The 27,548-nt window shown below is 38.8% G+C and overlaps 1 protein-coding gene across 2 annotated transcripts in view; it reads left to right on the forward strand.

The window, feature by feature from the left end:
• The window catches only part of PTPRO (protein tyrosine phosphatase receptor type O), a 278,715-nt gene that overhangs the window by 179,917 nt on the left and 71,250 nt on the right, over positions 1–27,548 (forward strand). For both annotated transcript variants that reach the window (XM_005570243.5, XM_005570244.5), the window contains exons 5-12: positions 1,480–1,923; positions 3,767–3,928; positions 8,412–8,608; positions 15,332–15,452; positions 16,579–16,772; positions 19,986–20,097; positions 24,615–24,766; positions 25,942–26,062. In XM_005570243.5, coding sequence (XP_005570300.3) covers positions 1,480–1,923; positions 3,767–3,928; positions 8,412–8,608; positions 15,332–15,452; positions 16,579–16,772; positions 19,986–20,097; positions 24,615–24,766; positions 25,942–26,062 — 1,503 coding nt within the window. The remainder of the gene's footprint in view (positions 1–1,479; positions 1,924–3,766; positions 3,929–8,411; positions 8,609–15,331; positions 15,453–16,578; positions 16,773–19,985; positions 20,098–24,614; positions 24,767–25,941; positions 26,063–27,548) is intronic.

Raw genomic sequence — 27,548 nt, forward strand, 5'->3', positions numbered from 1 at the left:
GAATGGGTAAAATAAGCATATATCTACTAAGTACCCATCACCAATATAAGCAACATCGTATGTGTCCAATGTGCCTGCATATTCAATAGGAAAGCTGGAGAGGCCATTCTGATGAGCATCAGGAAAGGATTATGATAGATTACTTCTAAGGTCTTGACAATTTGAAATTCTAAGATATCATGATTCTTATTCATTAGTCCAAGACCAGGAAACTATTTCAGCTAAACCACTAATTCACCTGATGTCAACATTTAAGATTCTATTTATGTTTTTCATTATTCAATGTAAGTAGAAAAACATTAATTGAGCACCTTCTACCTGGAATTTGTTCTAAGTACTGAGACATGAAGACAAAGACTGATGAGACAGGATCCTTGTCCTCAAAAAATGGTACTCGTAATACACAAGTGGCACTAATACAAGGCAGAATGAGATAAATATTATAAAAGAGGTACAAAGTTATTTAACAGCACGAAGGAGAGAGAAATTTTTATTAGAAGTTCATGGGGCCTAGCACGGTGGCTCATGCCTGTAATCTCAGCACTTTCGGAGGCTGAGGCGGGTGGATCACCCGAGGTCAGGAGTTTGACGCCAGCCTAGCCAACATGATGAAACCCCGTCTCTACTAAAAATACAAATATTAGCCAGGCTTGGTGTCTGGTGCCTGTAATCCCAGCTACTCGGGAGCCTGAGGCAGGGGAACCGCTTGAACCCAGGAGGCGGAGGTTGCAGTGAGCCGAGACCGCGCGCCATTGCACTCCAGCCTGGGTGACAGAGCGAGACTCCGCCTCAAAAAAAAAAAAAATTAAAAAAAAATTCATGGAAGAGGTGATAATTGAACTGCTATTTGAAGGCCAAGTAGAAACTGTTATAGGCAGAGACTATGCAGTGTGTCTTTGTAGTTTTCTCCCTGTAAGTGTGCTTCCATAATTTATGAACTCATTTTGTGCTTATATGTTTCATTTTAGAGAGGTGAGGAGTGAAGCCATATTTCTAACATGTGTGTTAACATCTCTAAAGGCAGCACACGCATGCAACTCTCCTAGGTGCAACTATGTCACATGGAGTATTTTCATCTTCATAGCTATAAGTACCCTATACTTGTTTTTTCTTTGTAATAAAAATCCAGGAACACAGATACATTTTTTTGTAAGTGAGATTATGATAAACTGAAAAATATTTACATACTCTGCTTTTAGAAGTGGTTAAATTACCACTTCAACAAGCATAATATTGCAAGTTAATATATTTGAAGTGTGACTAGTGGTATGTTAACAGGTACACATCATCCACAAAATGTTAGAAGTATATATATGGAGAAAAACGCAGTTTGTCTTGACGTAAATTTGTCTGTGTATTAGAAGTAAAATTAAATTCCATTTTTAAAAATCTGCTTTTGTCCCTGACTCATTAAGAGATTAAGTATTCACTCTAACTGAATTAAAAATTACTTGAAAATGAAAATTCTCTCTCTTACAGCCCCTTATCCACCTCAGAATATTTCCGTTCGTATCGTAAATGTGAACAAAAACAACTGGGAAGAACAGAGTGGTAATTTCCCAGAGGAATCCTTCATGAGATCACAAGATACAATAGGAAAAGAAAAACTCTTCCATTTTACAGAAGAAACCCCTGAAATTCCCTCCGGCAACACTTCTTCCGGTTGGCCTGATTTTAATAGCAGTGACTATGAAACTACGTCTCAGCCATATTGGTGGGACAGTGCATCTGCAACTCCTGAAAGTGAAGATGAATTTGTCAGCGTACTTCCCATGGAATACGAAAATAACAGTACACTCAGTGAGACAGAGAAGTCAACATCAGGCTCTTTCTCCTTTTCCCCTGTGCAAATGATATTGACCTGGTTACCACCCAAACCACCCACTGCTTTTGATGGCTTCCATATCCATATTGAACGAGAAGGTAAAGCAGTAGGAAATCAGAGGAAATAAGAACTGATACAAAGGAAGGGGAATTGAAGTGTTTTTAAATTTGAGTTTAGAAACACTGATCATAGACACTCAAATCGCCAGAGAATAATGGTAAAGAAAGGGAAGAATGTAATTGGGTATCCAATGCAGACAGAGCAGAAAATCCAAATGAATAGACTGGGTAAGAATCAGAAGGTTTGGGTGATTCACAAGTTGTGAGTACTGCCAACTGTATATATTTTACTGCCTGATATTTCTCATGTCTCAGAACAATGAGGAAAACATCATATTTGGAAATATTTTGAATCAAAGATCTAACTATCCCAGAATATTACAGCATATCCTAGAGAAATTTCCTGTTTTCTCATATGCAAATTTTTAAACATGGCAGCAAAGTAATACTTATGAACACATTACTACTTTCCTCAAGAATATGAGGCTTGTGTCCTGCTAACCAGCTACTCTTGTTCCCTTTAGGGTATGTCCCTCTGGAACAAGCACCATAGTTTTCCAAAGAGAAGCTGATAGTAACATGGAAAATACACAGCTACTGACATTTCCATATAGCTACTATATTACATTTTGCATTGACTAACTCAGCATCTGAGATTCATTCTTTATAGCCCACTAACTTAGGAAAGTAGAGCCATGACTTTCAACAAGTTTGGGTCATGATACCTATCTCAATTGTTGTTTGGTAGATTTTTATGGTTATTTGTTGTTTGTTTAGTTTTTACAATAATATACTTCATTTTCCATTTTCTGGTCTAGTAGTTTGAGTGGCAGAGGTTATAATTTGTAAAAGTTTGAAGTTACGATGATAGCCTTATTTTTAGGGTGAGAGTTTAAGGCCCATGTAGTCTCATATACTGACATATTGTTTACTCCTATTTTACTTAATAGCATGAGATACAACAAAAATCTGTGGATTCTTCTATACAAGATGATGCAGCATTCAACCATAACCAAATAACACATAAAATGAAAATTCTTAATTATTTGAGTCAAAAGTCATTTTCTTGGAATTGCCTACATTTTTTTAAAGTTTCCCTAATCGTCTTTTATTTTTCTGTTCCTAAATATGTTCCTATGGCAAATAGGATCTTGTCATTACAAAATTTTTTTACCGCCTCTTCTCATGAAGGTTCTATTATGCATTTATCTGACTACAGTGTCTTCTTTTGAAGGCTGTTGTAGTCACCAACTGATGATAATGACTTCAAATGAAGTAATAAGCAGCAGAGGATGGATGGACTGTGATGCAATGTGAAATAATTCTTTAAGAAGATTTGAAAGCAAATGGATGAAGGAAAAATATTACCATGATTATTATTTTTAAATTTTACTTTAAATTCTGGGGTACATCAGAAAATATATCTTAAAAAATGAGATGTATTTTAAATAAATGTTAAAGCACTTCTGAATGGTTAATACTACCACAAAGAACTTACAAGATATTTGATGCTGGTTATTTTTTAGCCCTTACCTCGTGATGAGGAAGCCAATAATTGTTATCTTTTCCTGACTATCTACTTCTGTTTTGTAAACATAATTTTGTTGGGTAGGAGTACATAAAGATACACAGTGTAGACTCATCCCTAGTTTTATTGATTCGAATGCCATATTTGAGTTTTGTTATTTGGAAGGTTGTAAAAATATTGAACTCTTACTTATATTCTTTAATAGTACCTTTAGTTTAGAGGTGTAACTGAACTTGACAAAAGGAGGGAACATTTAAAATACCTAATTATTTTTTTTCATTAATTGACTTGTCTATACCCAGGGCCTTTCCAGGCGTCAATTCATATATCTTCTCTTTTTTTTATATGATTTAGAGAACTTTACTGAATATTTGACGGTGGATGAAGAAGCACATGAATTTGTTGCAGAACTGAAGGAACCTGGGAAATATAAGTTATCTGTGACAACCTTTAGTTCCTCAGGATCTTGTGAAACTCGAAAAAGTCAGTCAGCAAAATCACTCAGCTTTTATATCAGTAAGTAACAAAGAGATCACTTTACACTTACTGGGGAGCTAGAACAATGGAACTGGTGAGATTATTGATGCTCAGATGTCAACTATTCACAAACCTTAGAGATGCGGAGAAGTCTTCAAGATCAGGAGAGGCTGAGATCCACAAGCTTTGGACAGCAGAGGAAATATATGCATATTTAATAGTAGCAATCCTATCCACGGGTTTAACTTGAGGATTCTTTTCACTATTGTGATAATTGAACATTTATTAAACTGACCTTCCACATTAGCCATAACAAACCCTCCAAGGATGTGGACATACAGTTTGGGAAATACGACATTTGCTTGAGGCCATAAGGAAATGACATTATAGGACTATGAAAAATCTCATTAGAGTATTGAGCTTGCGAAGCTCAAAAGAAAGACAAAGATTCAAGTACACCCAGGTGGTCTCCATAAAATTGGTGGAAAAAGCCATAGCTAGAGCAACCTAAAAGCCCAATGTCGAGTCCTAGGGTGGCCTCTACCAATTCCATAAGGGTCACAACACAGCAAAAGCTAGCCTCTGAAGGTTGCACAAACAGTGCCAGCCTCTATAACGTGTTTAGCTAAACTGACTATGTTTACTGGAAGTATAGAGGTCAAAAATCAGTAACCTACCCTATCAGGAGTTATATGTGCCTCCGATCAGTAGAAAGAAAAACCAGAAGGCAAAGAATAAAAATTGCTTTCAGAAAAGGATAACCACCACATATCCTGTTGCCATCTGGAAAGGCAAAATACCACCTTTCGTTCAAGAATGGATGAGAGCAAAAGAGGAGCTCAGTTTATGCAGCGGCTTAAAAATGTTAAAAATATCCCATATAATATTTTTACTAAAAGAAAAACCAAAAATGTCACCTCTGGCAAAAGAAAGGCCTTAAAGATTTATCAGATGCATAGAAAAGGTATTCCCAACTGCCTTGTGTGTCTTTCAAGTATTAGAGACCTTGGACATGTGATTACTTAAGAAAGAGAACAAAGTTGAGTATTTCATTCTTTCCATAAGACTAAAAATGCCTCACTGAACAAATGGTCTTTCTGCACCAGTACAGATCCACTGCCCATGTGAACAGCCTCCACGGAAACTCCGCGACAATTCTGGTCTTTCTGACTTCTCTTCTCTGAATTCCTATTCCGTCTCATAGTACACAGCACAAAACACAGAACTTATTAGTGTGTGGTATTTTTCTAGATTTATTTTAGGTGCATCTTGCTTCTCATGTCAAATTGTAAAATCCTAGGCTGGAGTTATACCGTTTGCATATTTATTCATTCTCTCGTACATTCAAGAAATATTTATGGAACCACTTGTATCTTTCATGTGCTCTGCTCTATTCTTAGAGTATCTAAAGTGACTAGTGCCATTGAGGACATGTCGGAATTGCTCAAAAATGTGATTACTTTAAAGAGATGCATCTTAATATTTATCTAGAAAAATACGGGTTCCCAGAAGTTTTGTTTTTTCTCTGTTGCTAAAAGAATGACTTTTTTAAGTGCTTAGGAGATTCTGTTCTATGGTAATGAGTTATTCAGATGTACTGCATATACTTCTTTGGTTTAAAAAATGGATACCACATATATAAATACACCTAACTGGGTAAATGAGCAACAAATTAGGGTGGCTCACGTTTGCTCAGCATAATGTAGTCACACACCAGCTAAAGTATATTTGCAACCCATTTTTCCTGACCAAACTGTTTCACATATTCTGGTATTGAGCTGTTACATTACAATTTATTATACGTTTATGTTGTTGCATTATAATTTACATTTATGTAGCTTTGAAGGCCTTCCCAGAGATGAGAATTCAGGTAGGAATTTGTACTAGTCTGCCAGCAGCCTTATGAAGGGAACACTTTCATTACCCCCATTTTTCACATTAAAAAACAAACTGAATCGCAGAAAGTTCAGTGACTTCCCCAAGTGTCAAAATTAAGATTAGAACTCAGGAGTATTTGATAACAAAATCCATTTTCATTTAGCCTGCAATGACCCAATTCCTCAGGTTGATTATCAGGTCCGTCATAAGGTAAAACTATTAAATAACTGAATTTGTTTTGCTTCCTTCAACCTTTACCCTCTGTGCCCCCACTACACTAGTACTCTTCAGAACAGTAGTAACACTTCACGTTTATGTAGTTCGCTAACACATATTATCTCATTTGATCCCAGCAGCAACTTTATGAGGTAAATTAATCAGATTGTCACAAAGCGCTAACTCAGGAGACAGGAGGTCTGGGTTGGGTCAGAAGCACTTACTAGCTCTGTAACTTCAGGCAGCTTGTTTATATCTCTGCGCCTCAGTTTCCTCATCAGCAAATGTATTAGTCCGTTTTCACACTGCTATAAAGTACTACTTGAGACTGAGTAATTTATAAAGGAAAGAGGTTTAATTGACTCACAGTTCAGCATGGCAGGGAGGTCTCAGGAAACTTACAATCATGGCAGAAGGCGAAGGGGAAGCAAGAACCTTCTTCGCAGGGTGGCAGGACAGAGAGAGAGAGAGCAGGGGAAACCGCCTCTTTTAAACCATCAGATCTCGTGAGAACTCTCTCATTATCTTGAGAACAGCATGGGGGAAACCGCCTCCATGATCTAATTATCTCCCATCAGGTCCCTCCCTCGATAAGTGGGGATTACAATTCGAGATGATATTTGGGTGGGGACAGAGCCAAATCATATCAGCAAAATAAGGCAGTGGGTCTCTAAAGTTCTGCTCTGTTCTAAAATTCCATGATTTATCCATTTAACAGATGCAATGACTGAGATTCAGAGACGTTAACTCATTTGTCCAAAGTTGCACCATTAATAAGGACCAAACTGAGTCTTAGTGCAATTACCCTGTCTCCAAATTTTTACTATTTCATAGTGCTCCAGGAAGTCTCATGCAGGGTTGAGAGCATGGATTTTGGAATCAGACTTCCTGTGTGTGAATCCTAGTTCGACTTACCCTATCTCTGCCTCAGTTTTCGCATCTGACAAGTGAGATTTAATAAAAGTACTTATCTCATTGGCTTGTTATAAAAGTTAAAGGGGCCAGGCACGGTGGCTCACACCTGTAACCCCAGCACTTTGGGAAGCCAAGGCAGGCGGATCACCTGAGGTCAGGAGTTCGAGACTAGCCTGGCCAAATGGTGAAACCCTCTCTCTACTAAAAGTACAAATATTAGCCAGGCGTGGTGGTGGGCACCTGTAATCCCAGCTACCCGGGAGGCTGAGGCAGGAGAATCGCTTGAACCCAGTAGGTGGAGGTTGCAGTGAGCCAAGATAAGGCTGCGCTCCAGCCTGGGTGACAGAGTGACACTCCATCTCAAAATAAATAAACAAATAAATAAGTAAATAAATATAAGTTAAAGGAATGAAATACATAACACATATAAACTTGAAGTTTATATGCTAAAAAACAATTTATATGCTGAAAAGCAGTTTATATGTGAGCATCCGTGTTTTAAGCTCAACCACTATTGTGATGTCCTAGACATCTTCCCAAGAGAACTACGGTAGCATCCTTGTGTCTGTGATGCTACTGACCTGCCAGGAACAAATATATAAATATATAACAGATTCCATATCTCTTTACTATAATTAATATCATTTTTTATCATTTCCCTTGCACCATTTACACCGAACCTTAGTCTGTCCTCCCCAGTAGAGCCACGTGCTCCTTTTCCTCTCCTAGGTCTCAGCCTAGGAATACAGTATTAAATTAAGGAGCTGAGAAATGCATCCTAAGCAAATAAATGGAAGTTTCACATTTGCGTTTCAGCAGGGAATTTCCATAGATAATAATCACCTTAACATGTCTTGAGTCCTTACTAGGTGGCAGGCACTGTGTTAAGAACCACTCTATGAACATATGAGAACAAAGCTAAGGATGGGCACTTCTATGGAGATATTTTATGATAAGGATCCTGTTGTGTTCTTCAAATTATCACCCAGGTTTCAGCCAGCTTCTTTAATGGAGTCAGCCTGTTGCGTGTTTCTTCTCTAATAGAGTCACAGCCTGCCTTTTTGTTCTCACTGTTGCCAAATTCAAATGTTTTCACATGATAGTAGTCTAGGCTGATTTGGATCTCGAAGTAATTATTCCTAGAGACCACAGATCCTAGTAGCAAAGGAATTATAAGCCCTGATGAAATGCCACCCTGCCACGCTCACTCTTTGTTAAAAGAGAAGTAAATTTTCTCTGGTAAAGAATTTACCAGAATACTCTCACATGCACACGACGATTGAAGTGGCGCTTTCGTTTCTGCTGCTATTGCTGAGGCTGCTGTTTAGGTGAGGTCAAGGGGTAGAGGGTTGCAGCTGGGCAGAGGACCTGAAGAGTTGCCAGTCTGACCACCAATCTGACTTTGAATCTCATTGTAAGGGCGAAAAGAAAACATGATTTTTTTAAACCAGAATCTTTTATCTTAATCAGTGCAATGTGCAGCCTCCCCTGTGTTCCAATTTGAAATGTGCAGGTCCTTCAGGAGAGTGGATTGAAGAACTGACCGAGAAGCCCCAGCACGTGAGTGTCCACGTTTTAAGCTCAACCACTGCCTTGATGTCCTGGACATCTTCCCAAGAGAACTACAACAGCACCATTGTGTCTGTGGTGTCGCTGACCTGCCAGAAACAAAAGGAAAGCCAGAGGCTTGAAAAACAGTACTGCACTCAGGTAAAGGAGAGAAAATGAGGATGGGCTCGCCAGTCCCACCTAAGCACAGCCTTACAGGGCAATGCCAAGGAGGCAATTGCAGGAAGCCATGCTGAGGTCTGCTGGGATGGGTGTGTTGTATGAGTGTTCCCAAGAGCCAGAGGGGCCAGAAATGAGTGGGAATGGCTTTTCCATGGCACTGTCATCTCCCTTTCTCTTCATAGGAGGGTCATGTTCCTTTCTCTTTCATTCCTTATTCAAAAGAATTTGCTGAGCACCTATGATGTGCCAGGTACTAAGATAGATGTTAGAAATTTTTAAACATCCTGCTCTTGCAGAGCTTATAATCTAGTGAGAACGATAGATAAGTGAACCTATAATGACTGCACTGTATAGAATAAGGCCTCAGCTTAAAATGAATGATGAGAGTCCAGAGGAGTTCACAGAAGAAGGAGCTGAGCATGAGTAACATGGATGAACGGGAAAGAGGATTTGGAAACCGGTTGGAGAAAACATCGCAGAGGAGACAACCAAGCAGAGGGTTGGAGGGTTTTTTGTTTGTTTGTTTTACTTTTTTCCATTCCTTTAATTTTCATTTTTACTGTAAAAGTAACATATTCTTGTTAAAAAAAAAAAAAAAAAAACTTAAAAATGTAAAGAATATAAAGTAGGCTGGGCACGGTGGCTCACGTCTGTAATCCCAGCACTTCAGGAGGCCAAGGCGGGTGGATCACCTGAGGTCAGGAGTTCAAGACCAGCCTGGCCAACATGGTGAAACCTCGTCTCCACTAAAAATATAAAAATTAGCCAGGCGTAGTGGCACGTGCCTGTAATCCCAGCTGCTCGGGAAGCTGAGGCAGGAGAATTGCTTGAACCTGGGAGGTGGGGGTTGCAGTGAGCTGAGATGTCGCCACTGCACTCCAGCCTGGGCGACAAAGCAAGACTCGGTCTCGAAAATAAATAAATAAATAATATAAAGTAAAAAAACTACCCCATCAGCAGTGACAACTGAAAAGAGCTTTGAAGAATATATGTCAGCTGTGCACAGAGGAGAGCGAGGGGCAGGCAGAGACAGTGTGCAACTCAGTAGTCCTGTGAGTGGCTAGCAGAAGGAATGCACGTGCCAGACCAATCCTTAGTAAAACCGTGCGACTGGAGCCAAGTGGACCTTGCTCTCAGATGCCCTGAGAACCTGGGGCCCAGTCCTATTTTTCTAAATTCTGGCCTTATGTTTTTACACGGTCAAATTCGGTGGTTCTTGGTGTCTTACAAACATATTTTCTTCCCTAAAGGCAAAAGGAAAAAAATAGTTATCAATTCATGTGGAGTACATTGGAAATGTAATGTGCAGAAAAGATGTTTGCTGTATGAGAGCTGTTTGGGATGTTTCCATTCCTCCCAGGAAAATTAAGCATTTGATGAAATTCAAACAATGATAAATTGTAAATTGATAAGATGAATTCAGGAATCGTGTTCTTTGAAGCACTAGAAAGCCATAGAATGCTGAGATAAGCCCTTACTTGAGAATGAGGCGTCCCTTGAGTTGAATTAAATTAAGGAATAAATATGCTAAACCCATTAACTAGTAATCACAGTTCATTGTGTAACTTATTAGCTTCCTTTCCTGAGTGTACCCAAGATGACTGACTCATTACATTGACAGAAAAACAGGTTTTCCCCTACAGACCTTGACCTAGAACTCAACTGCTTCAAGGTAGATTTCTCCCCTTGCCCTACCTAATGTACACATTATATATCTTTCACATAAGATTACAAAGGTTAAAGGAAGAGATACATATTGTAAATTATCAATGAGCCAGAAAGGACCAGTCCAAATGTACTTTTACAATATCTTCTCAAAATGCAAATAGGAAAACAGAACATGAAATGTCCTATTCAGCATTATAAGCAAGAAGACTAATATTTAAAGGGGAGAACAGAAATGAGACCACCATGCTAGGCATCATGTCAATTACCACAAGAACTTTTTGAGATTTGTATAATATCATACCACTGTAGTCCATTATGCTACTAAATAAATGTGTAGAAAAGCACCAATGGAAAGACCACATAAAGTGGAAATAAGACCATCTCAGACTCAAAGGAACCTACACTATCATCTAGTTCAACCCTATTATTTAAGAGTCTATCATATACAGGTGCAGTGGCTCACGCCTGTAATCCCAGCACTTTGGGAAGCTAAGGTGGGCAGATCACTTGAGCTCAGAAGTTCAAGACAGCCTGGGCAACATAGAGAAACCCTGTTTCCACAAAAAAAAAAAAAAAAAAAAAAAAAAAAAATTGTCTATCATATACTTATTTTGACTTCTATGCTCTCTAGTACATTTTTCTCCTTATTCCTTTAGTTGAGGAGGAATAGAATAGAACTGGTATCCAATTGGAAAGACATTGGACTCAACTAAATTCTCAGGAATGAGGACTAAGACAGTCAGGAAAAATATTAGGATGCTAAATGAGTGGAAATTAAGGGGGAGTGGAGTGTGGAATTATTTTGTAAAAAATAAAACACATTACTTAACATGCAGAATGCAGAGGCATTCCACTTTTCCTCCTCCAACACACACCCAAGGAGGTCCAGGCTAAATAAAAAGGCATGGAGAAACATAGAAGTGTACATATAGGTTAGCAGCTCAGTAAATATTCAGAAATTGGGGAGGATGGAAACTAGTGTTTATAACTTATTACCAAGTCAGGTAATCTGTAATCCAATTACCCTTTTGTCATTTTTTAAATAATATGATGTATGTGCCCATAGCTACTTCTTATTCTTGTTTGTTTGTTTCTTTGTGTGTTTTTTATGAGACGGAGTCTCGCTCTGTTGCCAGTCTGGAGTGTGGAGTGCAAAGTCACGATCTTGGCTCACTGCAACCTCCGCCTCCTGGGTTCAAGCGATTCTCCTGCCTCAGCCTCCCGATTAGCTGGGACTACAGGTGCATGCCACCACGCCCAGCTAATTTTTGTATTTTTAGTTGAGACGGGGTTTCACCATGTTGACCAGGATGTTCTCAATCTCTTGACCTCATGATCCGCCCACCTCAGCCTTCCAAAGTGGTGGGATTACAGGTGTGAGCCACCGTGCCCGGTTATAATGGCATATTTAAACAGCTATGATTCCAGATAGTCCTTTGAATAGTTAGAATCAACTATTACCTAAAATATTATCAAAAGAAAGGAACCTTAACATCACCCTGAAACAATCTATACTCCTTATGTCCTTTATTATTCTAAACATTCTAAATAGGCAAAATGGGTGATTAATGAGCTAGGTCAGCATTTACACTTACAGTCAGATGTCTACAATGTGTTAAGTTTAAATGGAGCAATTTTTTTGGTTTTTTGGGGGTTTATTGAGATGGAGTCTTGCTCTGTCACCCAGGCTCGAGTGTAGTGGCGTAATCTCGGGTCACTGCAACCTCCACCTCCCAGTTGCAAGCAATTCTCTTGCCTCAGCCTCCCAAGGAGCTGGAACTACAGAAGTGAGCCACCAAGCCTCGCTAATTTTTGTGTTTTTAGTAGAGTCGGGGTTTCACCATGTTGGCCAGGCTGGTCTCGAATTCTCAACCTCAGGTGATCTATCCGCCTCGGCCTCCCAAAGTGCTGGGATTATAGGCATGAGCCACTGCACCCGGCCTGGAGCAATGTTGATAATATAACACATTATGTGGTTCAATAGCATATTATTTATGTATATATGTTAGAAGAAGGCCTAGAAGAATGCACATCAAAATATCAGGATTTGTGGGAGAACAAACATGACTTCCAATTTACTTCATTTGTTCTTTTATTGGGTGAGCAATTTTTACAATAAGCATATATGTTTTATCATATAAAGTATATTTTAAATAAATAAAATAATACTGCTTAGTTGTGGATAATATGCGTCTTCTTATCATAGTTTGTCTCTTTAGAAAATTCTCTATCAGGCCAGGCATGGCAGTTCATGCCTATAATCCCAGCACTTTGGGAGGTCAAGACAGGAGAGGCGCTTGAGACTAGGAGTTTGAGACCAGCCTGGCCAACATAATGAAACCCTGTCTCTACTAGAAACACAAAAATAAGCTGAGCATGATGGCGCACACCTGTAATTCCAGCTACTTGGGTAGCTGAAGCATAAGAATCGCTTGAACCCAGGAGGCAGAGGTTGCAGTGAGCCAAGATCGTGCCACTGCACTCCAGCTTGGGCAACAGAGTGACAGAGCAAGACTCTGTCTCAAAAAGAAAGAAAAGAGAAGAAAGAAAGAGAGAAAGAGAGGAAGAAAGGAAAGAAAGAAAAAAAGAAAAAGAGAGAGAAAGAAAGAAAAGAAAGAAAGAAAGAAAAGAAAGAAAGAGAAAGAAAAAAGAAAGAAAGAAAGGAAGGAAGGAAGGAAGAAAGAAAGAAAGAAAGAAAGAAAGAAAGAAAGAAAGAAAGAAAGAAAGAGAAAAGAAAAGAGAGAGAAAGACGAAAGGAGGAAGGGAGGGAGGGAGATAGGGAGGGAGGCAAGAAGGAAGGAAGGAAGGAAGGAAGGAAGGAAGGAAGGAAGGAAGGAAGGAAGGAAGGAAGGAAGGAAGGGAGGGAAATTCTCTATCAGATGAAGAGATCTAGTTGACTAAATCTGCCTATATGGCTTCCAGCACAATGAAAAATCTAAAAGTTGTGCAAGAAACCCTGATATGAAAGAGTATAAATAGGAAAGAAAGAATGAAAATGCCAATTTATTAATTCAATGTAATCTTATTTTGTTCAAGCCAGCGGAAAGTAAATTTTGGTATACGGCTCCTTTTACTTACATGTAGAGCAAGTTGTACCAATTCAGATTACATAATTTCTACTGTGTATAATCAGTTTCCAGTGTGGAAAGGTTTAAAATTCAAATCATATCACCAGTTCTATATTAATCCTTAAAATCTTAATGAGACTCCAAAAAACACCTTACAGCATAGATAAGCTGTAAACAACATTGTTCTCCATTGAATTCATGTTCCTTCTTGGAGCAATTCCACAATTTTATGTATCCTAGAGGTCAAAAAGTTAATAAGATGAATAAAGGTTAGTATTTATTGATACTCGGTTTAAACATTCTCAAACTCTATGAGGTGTATAATTTTATTACCTATATTTTAGCAACGAAGTAACCAAGGCAAGAATTTTCAATAAATTATAAAGCATAAATAAACCCCCATGCTAATAATGAGCAGAGTCAGGATTTGATTCCAGGTAGTCCAAAAAAAGAACCTGTGTTCTTTCCACCAAGCAATACTGTCTTAAATATTAGACACTGAAGGCCAAAGCAGCACCTTAACCTTTTAGTTGAATTATCAATTATTGTGCGTGCCAACATTCAACTTTAATAAATGCATTTTATTCATCTATATGTTCTCATTGTTTTTCTCTATATGGTATTTGTTATGTATCCAAATTTTTTTTAAAAGAGCAGGGCTAGGTGTGGTGGCTCACGCCTGTAATCCTAGCACTCTAGGAGGCCCAGGTGGGCAGATCACCTCATGTCAAGAGTTCAAGACCAGCCTGGCCGACATGGTGAAACCCTGTCTCCACTAAAAATACAAAAATTAGCTGGGCGTGGTAGTGCGCAACTGTAATCACAGCTACTCAGGAGCCTGAGTCAGGAGAAACGCTTGAACCTGGGAGGTGGAGGTTGCAGTGAGCTGAGATCGCACCACTTCACTCTAGCCTGGGCGACAGAGCAAGACTCCGTCTCAAGAAAAAAAAAAAAAAAAAGAACAGTAAAGAAAGTCTCATCTAAATGAGAAGTGTCCTCTACAGTATTATTTTAGGGGGCTACAACAGCCTGGCAGTGTGCTTACCAGGATATCTCGATGCTTAGCACAGTGACCTGCCCATAGTGTAGATTACAGATCCCAGCACTAGGCTTCCAGTCCCAACACTGCATCTAAATATATGACCTTGGCCATTCTCTGGCTTTACTACATTTATTAAATGAGCACTTTGGACTAGGTCATCTCTAAGGTCATTTCCATTTCTTCCTTTTTTTTTTTTTTTTTTTTTTTGAGAGCTTGTTTCACTCTGTTTCCCAGGCTGGAGTGCAGTGGCACAATCTTGGCTCACTGCAACCTCCGCCTCCTGGGTTCAAGCAATTCTCCTACCCCAGTCTCCTGAGTAGCTGAGATTACAGGCACCCGCCACCATGCCCGGCTAATTTTCTTTGTATTTTAGTAGAGACAGGGTTTCACCATGTTCGTCAGGCTGGTCTTGAACTCCTGACTTCAAATGATCCGCCTGCCTTGGCCTCCCAAAGTGCTGAGATTACACGCATGAGTAACTGTGCCCGGCGGTCATTTCCATTTCTATAATTAGATATTATATGCTTCTAAGTGACAAGAGACTAAAGACATTTCTGTACTGATATTTGCATGTAATCAGCTGACACTACAATTTAGAATGTCAAACTATCCTCATGGTATTGCTGATTTGATTATGGTTAGAGGCTGATGTGTCTCTAGTGTGCATAGTTACAATTGACATTGATGGGTATAAAGCAGTTCACAGGGCTCAGAATAGAAAAAATTTCAATCTTCTAGGTTCCCTTCAAAGTTCACATAAACTATAAATCATCCTAATTTTGGAATCTGACAGCTTCAGTAAAGTCTTCTGGATTTCAAAGTCATCTGTGATTCCAAAAAGAGTCTCTGAACATTATTTCAGCCTCTGTGTAACATTCTGAAAGCCCAGCTCTAAATAAATCTTATCGGGTGTTTGGTTTAAAGGTGAACTCAAGCAAACCTGTTATTGAAAATCTGGTTCCTGGTGCCCAGTACCAGGTGGTAATATACCTAAGGAAAGGCCCTTTGATTGGACCACCTTCAGATCCTGTGACATTTGCTATTGGTAAGTTGCTGGCCAAAAGAAGAATGAGTGACCTATATATTAGGGTACTAACTGGAGGGGTGCAATATGCAAGCTCAAATCATTATCGTCGTATTTGGAAAGCCTATCTTAGTTCATCCAATATGCTACCGTCAGAGTAATACACAGCTAGAATTGTATACTTGGAAAACATTCTTAATATTTATTACTTGTGGAAAAACTCAGAGCCAAACATACTTTAGTTTTCAATGATTACACAACAAGAGTAAAGCTGTATGCCGTGGCACACACCTAAAGTTCCAGCTACTTGGGAGGCTGAGGTGGGAGGACTGCTTGAGCCCAGAAGTTGTTTGTTGTTGTTGTTGTTGTTGTTGTTTTTGAGACAAAGTCTCACTATGTCACCCAGGTTGGAATGCAGTAGTGCGATCTCAGCTCACTGCAACTTCCGCCTCCCAGGTTCAAGCGATTCTCCGGCCTCAGCCTCCTGAGCAGCTGGGACCACAGGCACGTGCCACCACACCGGGCTAATTTCTTGAATTTTTAGAAGAGACGGGGTTTCACCATGTTAGCCAGGATGGGCTCGATCTCCTGACCTCGCGATCTGCCCGTCTTGGCCTCCCAAAGTGCTGGGATTAGAGGCATGAGCCACCACACCTAGCCGAGCCCAGAAGTTTTAATCCAGCCTTGGTAACACAGCAGACCCTGTCTCAAAAAAAAAAAAAAAAGAGTAAGAAAATAGGAAAGAAAGAAAGAGAGAAAGAGAGAGAGAGAAAGAAAGAAAAAGAAAGAAAGAAAAGAAAGAGAAAGAAAGAAAGAAAAAAAAGAAAGAAAGAAAGAAAGAAAGAAAGAAAGAAAGAAAGAAAGAAAGAAAGAAAGAAAGAAAGAAAGAAAGAAAGAGAGAGAAGGAAGGAAGGAGGGAAGATTGAAAGACAAAAGGAGGAAGGGAGGGAGGGGGAGGGCAGGGAGAGTCAGGAAGGAAGAGGAGGAAGCAAGGAAGCGAGGAAGGAAGGAAGGGAGGGAGGGAGGAAGGGATTGTATCAGAAGAGTGAAAATTTGGGTCATTAAGTAGAAGTTTGAGGCCATTGCTAAGACAGTAAACATTCCTTCTTAACTTTATTTTTCTACCCCCTTCCTCTCTTCTTTTTAGTTCCCACAGGAATAAAGGATTTAATGCTCTATCCCTTGGGTCCTACGGCAGTGGTTCTGAGCTGGACCAGACCTTATTTAGGCGTGTTCAGAAAATACGTGGTTGAAATGTTTTATTTCAACCCTGCTACAATGACATCGGAGTGGACAACCTACTATGAAATAGCAGCAACTGTCTCCTTAACTGCATCTGTGGTAATCTTCCCTTAACCAACTGTCACTCTTTCCTATGGGAACAGGCAAGCCTTTATGTACCAAATGTATCTTTAAAAAATTATCTATAAATTTGATTATTTTGTAAATATACATAGTGTGTTAGTTCATTTTCACATTGCTGATAAAGAAACACTCACGACTGAGCAATTTACAAAAGAAAGAAGTTTAATTGGACTTACAGTTCCACGTGGCTGGGGAAGCCTCACAATCACGACAGAAGGCAGGGAACGGCAAGTCACGTCTTATACAGATGGCAGCAAGCAAAGAGAGCTTGTGCAGGAAAACTCCGTCTTATAATAACCATCAGATCTCATGAGACTTACTCACTATCACAACAATGGCATGGGAAAGACATGCCCCCATGATTCAGTTACTTCCCACAAGGTCCCTCCCACAATATGTGGGAATTCAAGATAAGATTTGGGTGGGAGCACAACCAAACCATAGTATTCTTCCCCTTGCCCCTCCCAAATCTCATGTCCTCACATTTCACAACCAACCATGCCTTCCCAACAGTCCTGAAAAGTCTTAACTAATTAACTCAAAAGTGCACAGTCAAAAGTCTCATCTGAGACAAGGCAAGTCCCTTCTGCTCATGAGTCTGTAAAACCAAAACCAAGTTAGTTACTTCCTAGATACATTCGGGGGTACAGGCATTGATACAGCTGTTCCAAATGGGAAACATTGACCAAAACAAAGAGGCTACAGGCCCTATGCAACTCCAAAATCCAGTGGGACAGTCAAATCTCAAAGCTCCAAAATGATCTCCTTTGACTCCATGTCTCACATCCAGGTCATGCTGATGCAAGAGGTGGGTTCCCATGGTCTTGGGCAGTTCCACTCCTGTGGCTTTGCAGCATATATCCCCACTCCTGGCTGCATTCACAGGCTGGCATCGAGTGTCTGCAGCTTTGCCAGGTGCACAGTGCAAGCTGTCAGTGGGTCTACCATTCTGGGGTCTGGAGGGTGGCGGCCCTCTTCTCACAGCTCTACTAGGCAGTACCCCAGTAGGGACTCTGTGTGGGGTCTCTGGCCCCACGTTTCCCTTCTACGTTGCCCTAGCAGAGGTTCTCCATGAGGGCCCTGCCCTGCTGCAGCAAACTTTTGCCTGGGCATCCATAGTGTTTCCATACATTTTCTGAAATCTAACTGGAGGTTCCCAAACCTCAATTCTTGACTCCTGTGCACTCACAGTCTCAACACCACATGGAAGCTACCAAGGCTTGGGGCTTGCACCCTCTGAAGCCACCACCTGATCTCTACGTTGGCCCCTTTCACCCATGGCTAGGATGCAGGGCACCAAGTCTCTAGGCTGCACACAGCACAGGGACCCTGGACCTGGGCCACGAAACCACTTTTTCTTCCCAGACCTCCAGGCCTGTGATGGGAGGGGCTTCCATGAAGACCTCTAACCTGACCTGGAGACATTTTCCCCATTGTCTTGGGGATTAACATTCAGCTCCTCATTATTTATTCAAATTTCTGCAGCCAACTTGAATTTCTCCTCAGAAAATGGGATTTTCTTTTCTATCACATTGTCAAGTTGCAAATTTTCCAAACTTTTATGCTCTGTTTACCTTTTAAAACTGAATGCCTTTAACAGCACCAAGTCACCTCTCGAATGCTTTGCTGCTTAGAAATTTATTCTGCCAGATACCCTAAATCATCTCTCTTAAGTTCAAAGTTCCAAAATCCCTAAGGGAGGCACAAAATGCTGCCAGTCTCTTTGCTAAAACATAACAAGAATCACCTTTGCTCCAGTTCCCAACAAGTTCTTCATCCCCATCTGAGACCACCTCAGCCTAAATTTCATTGTCCATATCATTATCAGCATTTTGGTCTAAGCCATTCAACAAGTCTCTAGGGAGTTCCAAACTTTCCCACATTTTCCTGTCTTCTGAGCCCTCCAGACTATTCCAACCTCTGCCTGTTACCCAGTTCCAATGTCACTTCCACATTTTTAGGTATCTTCTCAGCAGCACCCCACTCTCAGTACCAGTTTACTGTATTAGTTCATTTTCATGCTGCTGACAAAGACATACACAAGACTGGGCAATTTACAAAAGAAGGAGGTTTAATAGGACTTACAGTTCCACGTGGCTGGGGAAGCCCCACAATCATGGCAGAAGGCAAAGAGGAGCAAGTCATGTCTTACATGGATGGTACCAAGCGAGAGAGCTTGTGCAGGAAAACGCCCCCTTATAATAACCATCAGATCTAATGAGACTTACTCACTATCATCAGAACAGCACGGGAAAGACCTGCCCCCGTGATTCAGTTACCTCCCACCAGCTCCCTCCCACAACACGTGGGAATTCAAGATGAGATTTGGGTGGGGATACAGCCAAACCATATCAGATAGGTATGGCTATTTTCAAGGTTTTTTCGTTGTTTTTGCTTTTAGGTTTTGAGATTCTCTTTTGTTTTGAGAGGGAGGGAAAGAGATAATTGTGTGAAACTAGCAGTCATCTCTAATTGAATATATTTGTTAATCAACATTTTTTCCTAAGCACAGAATAGAGCAATCAAGTGCTTTTTGCTTCTCCCAGATCCTGGGGAGGAACACAAAGAGATTTCCCTTTAGTATTCAATAGTTAGTTTGACACTGCCTAATTTTAATGATGCCTCTTCGTGGCATCCACAGATCAATTAAGTACCTCTAATGTCAGGCTTTTAGAGGATGGTTTTTAAGAAAACGGGTAAAAATTGCTCTTTCTGAAATTGAGATAATTTTGAAAAGTGTAGATTACCCATGGGCTATTCACAAAGTACACAATTGCTCTCTACCCAGTTGAAGACTCTGAAGGACTCCTGTTCATGGTTTACCTTGAAAAAACACCGAGTTGTGAGAGGTTACTTGTTTTAGAAATAGGGAGAAATGTATGTACAGTCACTTATAAATAAGCACTATTTCACCTGTGTAATATTACGAAATTGCAAAATGAAACAAATATTGGAAATCTTTGGCTGTATATCTTTAAATCACTTTTAAAAATTTATATTTTTGTATTTTACTTTATATCTCATTTCATTCTAGAAAGAATATTTTATTATAGTAAATTTAGGAAATACAAAAAGACAATATAAAGGAAAATTAAAATTACGTATTAATTTTTTATGAAAGTAACTCTACTCCAAAAATAGTACTTTCTCCCACAGTCTTTTGTCTCCTTGCTTGCTTTTCTCATTCAGAGAATAGCTAATCTGCTGCCAGCATGGTACTACAACTTCCGGGTTACCATGGTGACGTGGGGAGATCCAGAATTGAGCTGCTGTGACAGCTCTACCATCAGCTTCATAACAGGTGAGGCGTGTGTGGGGAATGGTTCCATGAGGAGGGAGCATTATTGTGAGGAGTTACCAAGGTTCCAAATCTCTAGAAAGTGCCAGTCATTCACCCAGCACTGGTGAACATCAGTTTCATGGGAGATAATATTGATTCTGATGATTCATTATTTTGTTTAGTTGATAATCTTTAAAAATCAAAATACCATTTTTATTCTGAGCTACCACCATTGACTTATTTTATTCTGAGGCACTGACCTTAATTTATGTACTCCCCAGCTGGGATTGATTAGAATAGAGATATGGCAGGCACAGCCATCAGCTTTACACTACACAGTCAATTGATTTTACCCATATGATTATTATATTTGTTAGAGTGCCTCCATTTTCTTATTAATTAAGCCATTTTTAAAGTCATAGGCTTACTGCAGTAGGGTCCATTGTGGAAATAAAAAAATAGGGTTTAGAGACAGATAGATCTGGATTTGAATAGACCCTCCCACACACCACATATAATCTTGAGCACGTTAATGTTTCTAAACCTGTTTTTTTTAAATGTAGAAAATGAGGATGATAATAGTATCAGTTGTCTGTTATTACAACTTCATTATTATATAAGCTACTTTGCAAAATACATGGCACAAAGTTTAAGCACTTAAAAAACGATTAGTCTTAGATCCTCGGAAACCTTAAATTATGTAGTTGCATCATCAGTAGTCAGAGATAGCAATGAAAAGGGGAAATTCATCAAAGAAACACTAATCTTTGTTGTTTGAACTAAGACATTTCAAGAAACTTTTATCAAACGACAAGGTTGTAATTAGAGTTGTCCTGAGAAAATAGAAGAGAAAAATACTGCTTAGAAGAATAATTTGGCAAACAGTTTCCTCAGTGGACATCTAGTTAACGCTGTTGAAATTTATCAGTGAAAAACAGTGGAAAGAAATCAATGATCTGTGAATTCTTACACAATTAACTTCCATAAGCATGTCTCTTTTCTCTACTAGCCAATATCCAGAGCACTTTTTGTTCCAGATTTTAATAGTAATATTAGAGCATAAAAGTGAAATAATACCCAAAAAGGAGAAAATAGCAATTACTTGGCAAGCACTGTGTTAGGCATTTACCTATATTGATAATCACATATTTAATTATAATTAAACTTCACTGTATCAATAATTCTTATAATTTAACTATATTGATATAAACGTTCTGAGAACGCTCTTTCCTTCTTACCACAACAGTTGTCTAGAAAAAGCCCAGATGTAACATCTCAACCTGGGACTGCTCATTTCTAGCTGTCAAACTTTGAGCAAATTATCTTAATGATTCTGGGCTTCTATTTTCTCACCGGCAGAACCCCCTAAAATATCAGCTAAATAGGCTCTAAAGCCTACTTGGAGACAACTGGTTAGTAGAGCAAGACTTAATATATTGAACACCACCTTGACAGTCTTTGCACTGTCTCTTAAGGGGGGCAAAAGAAATGAAATATTAATAGGATTTGGCTTTCTGGTTCGAGCGGTTTAAAGTATGCCTTTCAAGATGGGAAATTGACTAGGATTTGGCATACTTCATAACAGTTTAAATGGACATAGCAAGCCTGGATTCATAAACTATGGTTAATAAACAAGCTGCTTACCTGTTAAGCAGTCTGTTGTCTCCAATGTATTGATGTTGACGATTTTCTATCTTTTCCTGGGTCAAATAAATAAATGATGCTGAACCAGCAGTCTGTAGGTATTGTCTGAGCATATTGACAGAGATGGTCTCAATTCTCACATCTATAAAATGGGTATCATAATAATAAATAAATAATAATAAATATCCCACAGTATGTGTGAGAATTAAATCATGTAACGTAAGTCACTATTACAATATATATGATAGATTATTATCATGTTTATACTTATTTTTTAAACCAGTTGAAAATCGTAGTAGGCTTTTTTTTAATCTTTTTTTTACATTTTACTTTAAGTTCTGGGATGCATGTACAGAACATGCAGGTTTGTTACATAGATATACATGTGCCATGGTGGTTTGCTGCACCTATCAACCTGTCATCTAGGTTTTAAGCCCCACATACATTACGTATTTGTCCTAATGCTCTCCCTCCCCTTGCTCCCACCCCCCAACAGGCCTCATATAATGCGAATACTTATAACAAACATTCATAACTAGCTGTGCTTTCAAAAATAATTATTCACTGAAGAATTTGTAATATATAAAGTAAAAACGCATGTGTGTGTGATGTTTTTTACCTTCTTATTTAAAGCAAATAAGAATCTCATGCTTAAGTCTCCTATGCTTTAATTTTCCAAATTGTGTGGTATAAAAGGAAACAAGAACAAAATATTTGAATTAGGTGTGATTTATTAGGAACTCAAGTATACCATCTTCGTTAGGCAATTCAATTAACTAGCCCTCAATCGTAGTAATTATGCTGAGGGGCCAAATTATTAATAAACAAATAGTGACATCTTGTGGCCTTCCAGCAATATGCTAGGTTTTAAAGCAACAACATGGAAATAAAAATCTCACATGTTGAGAGGAAAGATACATACTTCTGGGTTTGCAATTTTAAAGATATTTCTTTTCCTCACTAAAATTGGAACATGAGAAAATATCCTTTGAAGAAATATATGCATAGATTCTTGTATATGATGAAATATGTTGGAATATATTAGGAGGTTATAAGGAAGCCAAGGTTATTTTCCTTTAGTAGAATATTCTGAAATATGATGTAGATTTCTGTTACTTGTTAGATGAATTGTTTATCTTTCAAGATTTTATTGCTAAGCATACTATATAAATGCTACTCCTATTTCACATGAAACAGAAATGCATTTTTACTTTATATATTACAAATTCTTCAGTGAATATTTTTGAAAGCATAGCTAGTTATGAATGTTTGTTGTAAGTATTAGCATCATATTAGGAGAAATGATTCTTTATAGAAATTTTCCAAAGATTTTAGTTGACATTATGCTGTATCTCAGAATGGAACACCGACTGTCTTCAAACCAACGTACACATGATATTTAAATTCAACTGCGTATTTGTTTTTTAAAATAATCAGAGTTAGCAGTTACTTTAAAAAGTAATTAAAATATGTTTTCAGAGCCTATATAGTATAAAGCTTGTGATGAATTCTCCTCCCTAGTTAGCAAATTTTTAATTTTTTTTTTTTTCTTTTTGGCTGGGCGTGGAAGCTCACGCCTGTAATCCCAGCACTTTGGGAGACCAAGATGGGCAGATTGCTTGAGCCCAGGAGTTCGAGACCAGCCTAGGCAACATAGAAAGATCCCGGCTCTACAAAAATTACAAAAATTAGCCGGGTATGGTGGCCTGTACCTGTAGTCCTAGCTACTTGGTAGACTGAGGCAGGAGGGATGCTTGAGCCTGGGAGGTCAAGACTGCAGTGAGCCGAGATTGTGCCACTGCACTACCGCTTGCGTGACAGAGTGAGACCCTGCCTCAAAAATAAAAATAAAAATAAAATAAATTAAAAGTAATTTTTTTTTTTTGAGGCAGGGTCTTACTCTGTCACCCAGGCTGGAATGCAGTGGCAGGCTCATGGTTCACTGCAGCCTGGACCTCCTGGGCTCAAACAGTCCTACCCCCTCAGCCTCCCTAGTAGCTAGGACAACAAGGTGTGCCACCATGCCCGGTTGAATTTTCTAATTTTTTGTAGAGATGGGGTTTTGCTATGTTGCCCAGGCTGGTCTCCAACTCCCGGACTCAAGCGATCCACACACGTCAACTTCCTGAAATGCAGGGATTACAGGCATTCCCTGCTTAAATTTTTGAAAATTTAAATGTGTAAGATGATAAAGTAGCAAGCTTAGTGTTAGAATTTAGCTTCGTGGCATGATAAAAAAAAAACAAAAAACAAAAAAAAAAAACTTGTTCTTCCCTTCTTTCCTCTCTCACTACTCGCTCAGCAGCATTTACTAAGAGCCTGTTTTGTGCAAAGCACTGGGCTAGAACACTGTAAATACTGTCTTGTTATTTTATGGAAATAACATTTGTCTTCTATCCTACTTGTAGTACTATGATCTTCTATCTTTCTACCCTTGTATCCTACTGTTCTTTATTCCCATAAACGTCTTTGCTGCAAGTAAATGAAAGAGACTTAGTTTACAGGACTCTAAGTTATTTAATCCTACTTGAATAATAACTCCACTGATGCCTATTAATATTAATTGGTTGATGTAACAAATATACCCAAATAAGTGAACTTTTTAGGAATTTTGTAATGGTGAAATTTATATAAAAGACTTTGATATCCTCAGGTACAGATGGGTCTGGGTGTCTTGTATCTTAGATTTACAAGATGTGGGATCCCATAAAACAAGTGCCCATCCTGTATCACCACCCTTCACTGTTAATGAGAGGTCCTGAAGTTACCAAGACTATCGTGTGCTGTGAATTCTAATTCGCTAAGTTGACTCTATGTAGGATTTCATGCTCTACTAGTAAGTAATTTATTTATCTGTCTATTATACTAAATTGTGCCTTGTTTCTCCCTTGTAGCCCCAGTGGCTCCAGAAATCACTTCTGTGGAATATTTCAACAGTCTGTTATATATCAGTTGGACATATGGGGATGATACAACGGACTTGTCCCATTCTAGAATGCTTCACTGGATGGTTGTTGCAGAAGGAAAAAAGAAAATTAAAAAGAGTGTATGTTTCTTTGAATGCTAGTATTGGGTGTCTGTAAATTTAGTTTTATGAACTATTGAAAACCACTAAGCAATAATTTATTGACGCATCAAATGTTTGCATGCCAGTTGTCTGTTTTAGGCTCTGGAGATAAGACAGTGAACAAAAATTAAATTCTTCCTTTCATAGAGCTTACCATTTAATCTTTAACAGTGAGCTGTAAGAACTGCAACTATTGATTTCATTTATATTTAGAATTGTGATTTCAGCTTTTTCTTCAGGATGCCAAACATTTTCAAGAAAACTACAATTAACATATTTCCCATTTTTCCCATATATCACCAACACCTAAAGATTTGGGGACTTTGGGACTACTGACTTCTTTCCTCCAAAATATGCTTTTTGATGTTTACTGATTAGGGTACAGACTAAACTACTGTAATAAAGAAACAAACAAAAGGAGAGTGGCTCAAACAAAATAGAAGTTTATACCTCTCCCATTAAAGCACAGGACTAACCGGGAACTTCTGCTTTAAGGGGTCGTCCAGGGAGGCAAATTCTGTTTTGTTGTTCCATCTGCCACTTTGCACAGTCCTTGTCTCTAGAGATAAACCTTTATCATCATTACCTCCATGTTCCAGCCTGCAGGAAGCGGAAAAGAAAAGGGAGGATGTGGGAGCCCAGCACTTACAGGATATGAACTGAACTATAAGTTGTCCATGTGGCTTCTACTTAAAATCCACTGATCAGAGCTAGGTCACATCGTCCCCTCTAGCTGTAGGAGAAGATGGGAAATAACAATGGCCCTTAGGTAGGAAGCCACACGTCTACAGATATGGGTAGGTTTCTTTTAAATTTCTTAGAATGTACGTATCAGTAGCAACTCAGTAATTTTCTTTTCTAAAACCTGTTATGAATACATGAGAAAATGTCAGAATGAGACCCATTCCAAATAAGGGAATTAATCACAAAATTGTTCTGATGTATATAATGCATTGTTAAGGCTACCTTGCATTGGGCCCAACTGAGGAATTTATAAAATTTTCAGAAGATATAATGTATCTATAATATAATAAATTGCAGAGTGCAGCATAGAACAGAGAGGGAATGTGTCTGCTATAGTCCTTTAGTTTTTTGGGGTGGTGCACTGACTCATTCACTAAAAGTTTAAACCCTCGATTTTGATGATCTTGCAGGTAACACGCAATGTCATGACTGCAATTCTCAGCTTGCCTCCAGGCGACATCTACAACCTCTCAGTAACCGCTTGTACTGAAAGAGGAAGTAATACCTCCATGCTCCGCCTTGTCAAGCTAGGTAAGAAGAGGACACAGAGATGGGTGTGAAATAATCATGTTGGGATAACTAATGTTTGCATCATTTGATTCAGCAAGACCTCCTCAATTCAATGAAATAATAACAGAAAAATGGCTAATTTTTTATGAGTAGAAAATGGACATTTGTACTAGCAAAAGAGTATGTTCAACTTGGTACAAGTTTCTGTGAGTGGGATACATACTGTTCTGGGAAACAGTGGTGTTCACTATTCTTGGTAAGGTTAAAGAAACCAGGTAGTCATAGGATTTTGGAGATTGAAGCACATTAGAGATTATCTAATGCAGTGTTCACAACCCTATAAGACAACATTTTATTTTCATATTAATATTATGTAATATTATGTAATACCCTCTTTATTATCTTAAATAGTAATGGATTTTAAAATCTACATATTGATTTTTTAAATTTTATATAGTTTCCTAACTCTAGTATAAAATCAAGACAAAAAGAAACTAATTTATAATAAAATAATATGGATTCCCTATGTATATGTTCAGACACAACTACTCTAAAAGACATAATGAAATTACCCGATGCCTGAATATAATTAAAATGAATAAGTTGGGGTTTACAAGAAATAAAAAGATTACTAGTCTTTTATATAAGAAGTATAAAAATAAGCTAAGAAATGAACAATTTAACATAAATTAATTAATAACAAATAACTAAACAAGCATAGATACAGGTAGATCCTAGAATAAAAACTAGAGTTAAGATAAGTACTCAAAGATGAGCTATATTGTCATATAATGAGAGAAAGATGGAAATAATTTTAATTAAAGTAGGGACAACACACCAAAAGTTTATAAATGGCAGCATAGAAGCAAGCTGGCTTCACTCCCCTCTACCCAACGGAAAACCAAAAGCAAATATACAGCTCTGAGTTTTTCGCCAGAAACAACCCAGAACTCAAATACGAGAATGAAACAGATTCCAGAGCCATAAAGAAGTGAAAAAACTCTGGGCAGATGGTAGGAGAATCAGGCTTCCACATTCATGACACCTCCCCCGCGATTCTGCCTGGCAACAAGTGTGCAGAAAATCTTCTGCCAACTCATGTTCCTACACTAGAAAAAGTGAGGTTGAGGTAGTCAACTAGTTTCCCCACTATGTTGTGTTCCCCTGGCAGGATTATCTGTCCTTGCCTTAAGCCACAGGAAGCATTGTGACTGCCCGAAGGGAGAAATAGCTTGAGGATAGGCAGAAACAAAGAGGTGAGGTGGAACTACCATTCCCAGTCCCAGCAACTCTGCTCTGTAACTTGGCCAAAGGAGACACCAAATCAGAGTGGCTGTTCCACAGCACCATACTGTAGGTTTATTTCACAGGTCCCTTGGGCATGAGCCCCCCAGCCAACTTTGACACACTGCCAGGATAATTCCTTTAAGACCTTTCCTTCTCAGGACAGGCAGAGCCAAGGCAAATCTGGATTTAAGGTGCTACCTAGAGCTGACATGTAGGCAGT

The sequence above is a fragment of the Macaca fascicularis genome, chromosome 11 (genome assembly GCF_037993035.2).
Source record: "Macaca fascicularis isolate 582-1 chromosome 11, T2T-MFA8v1.1".
In the NCBI taxonomy this organism is placed as follows: Eukaryota; Metazoa; Chordata; class Mammalia; order Primates; family Cercopithecidae; genus Macaca; species Macaca fascicularis.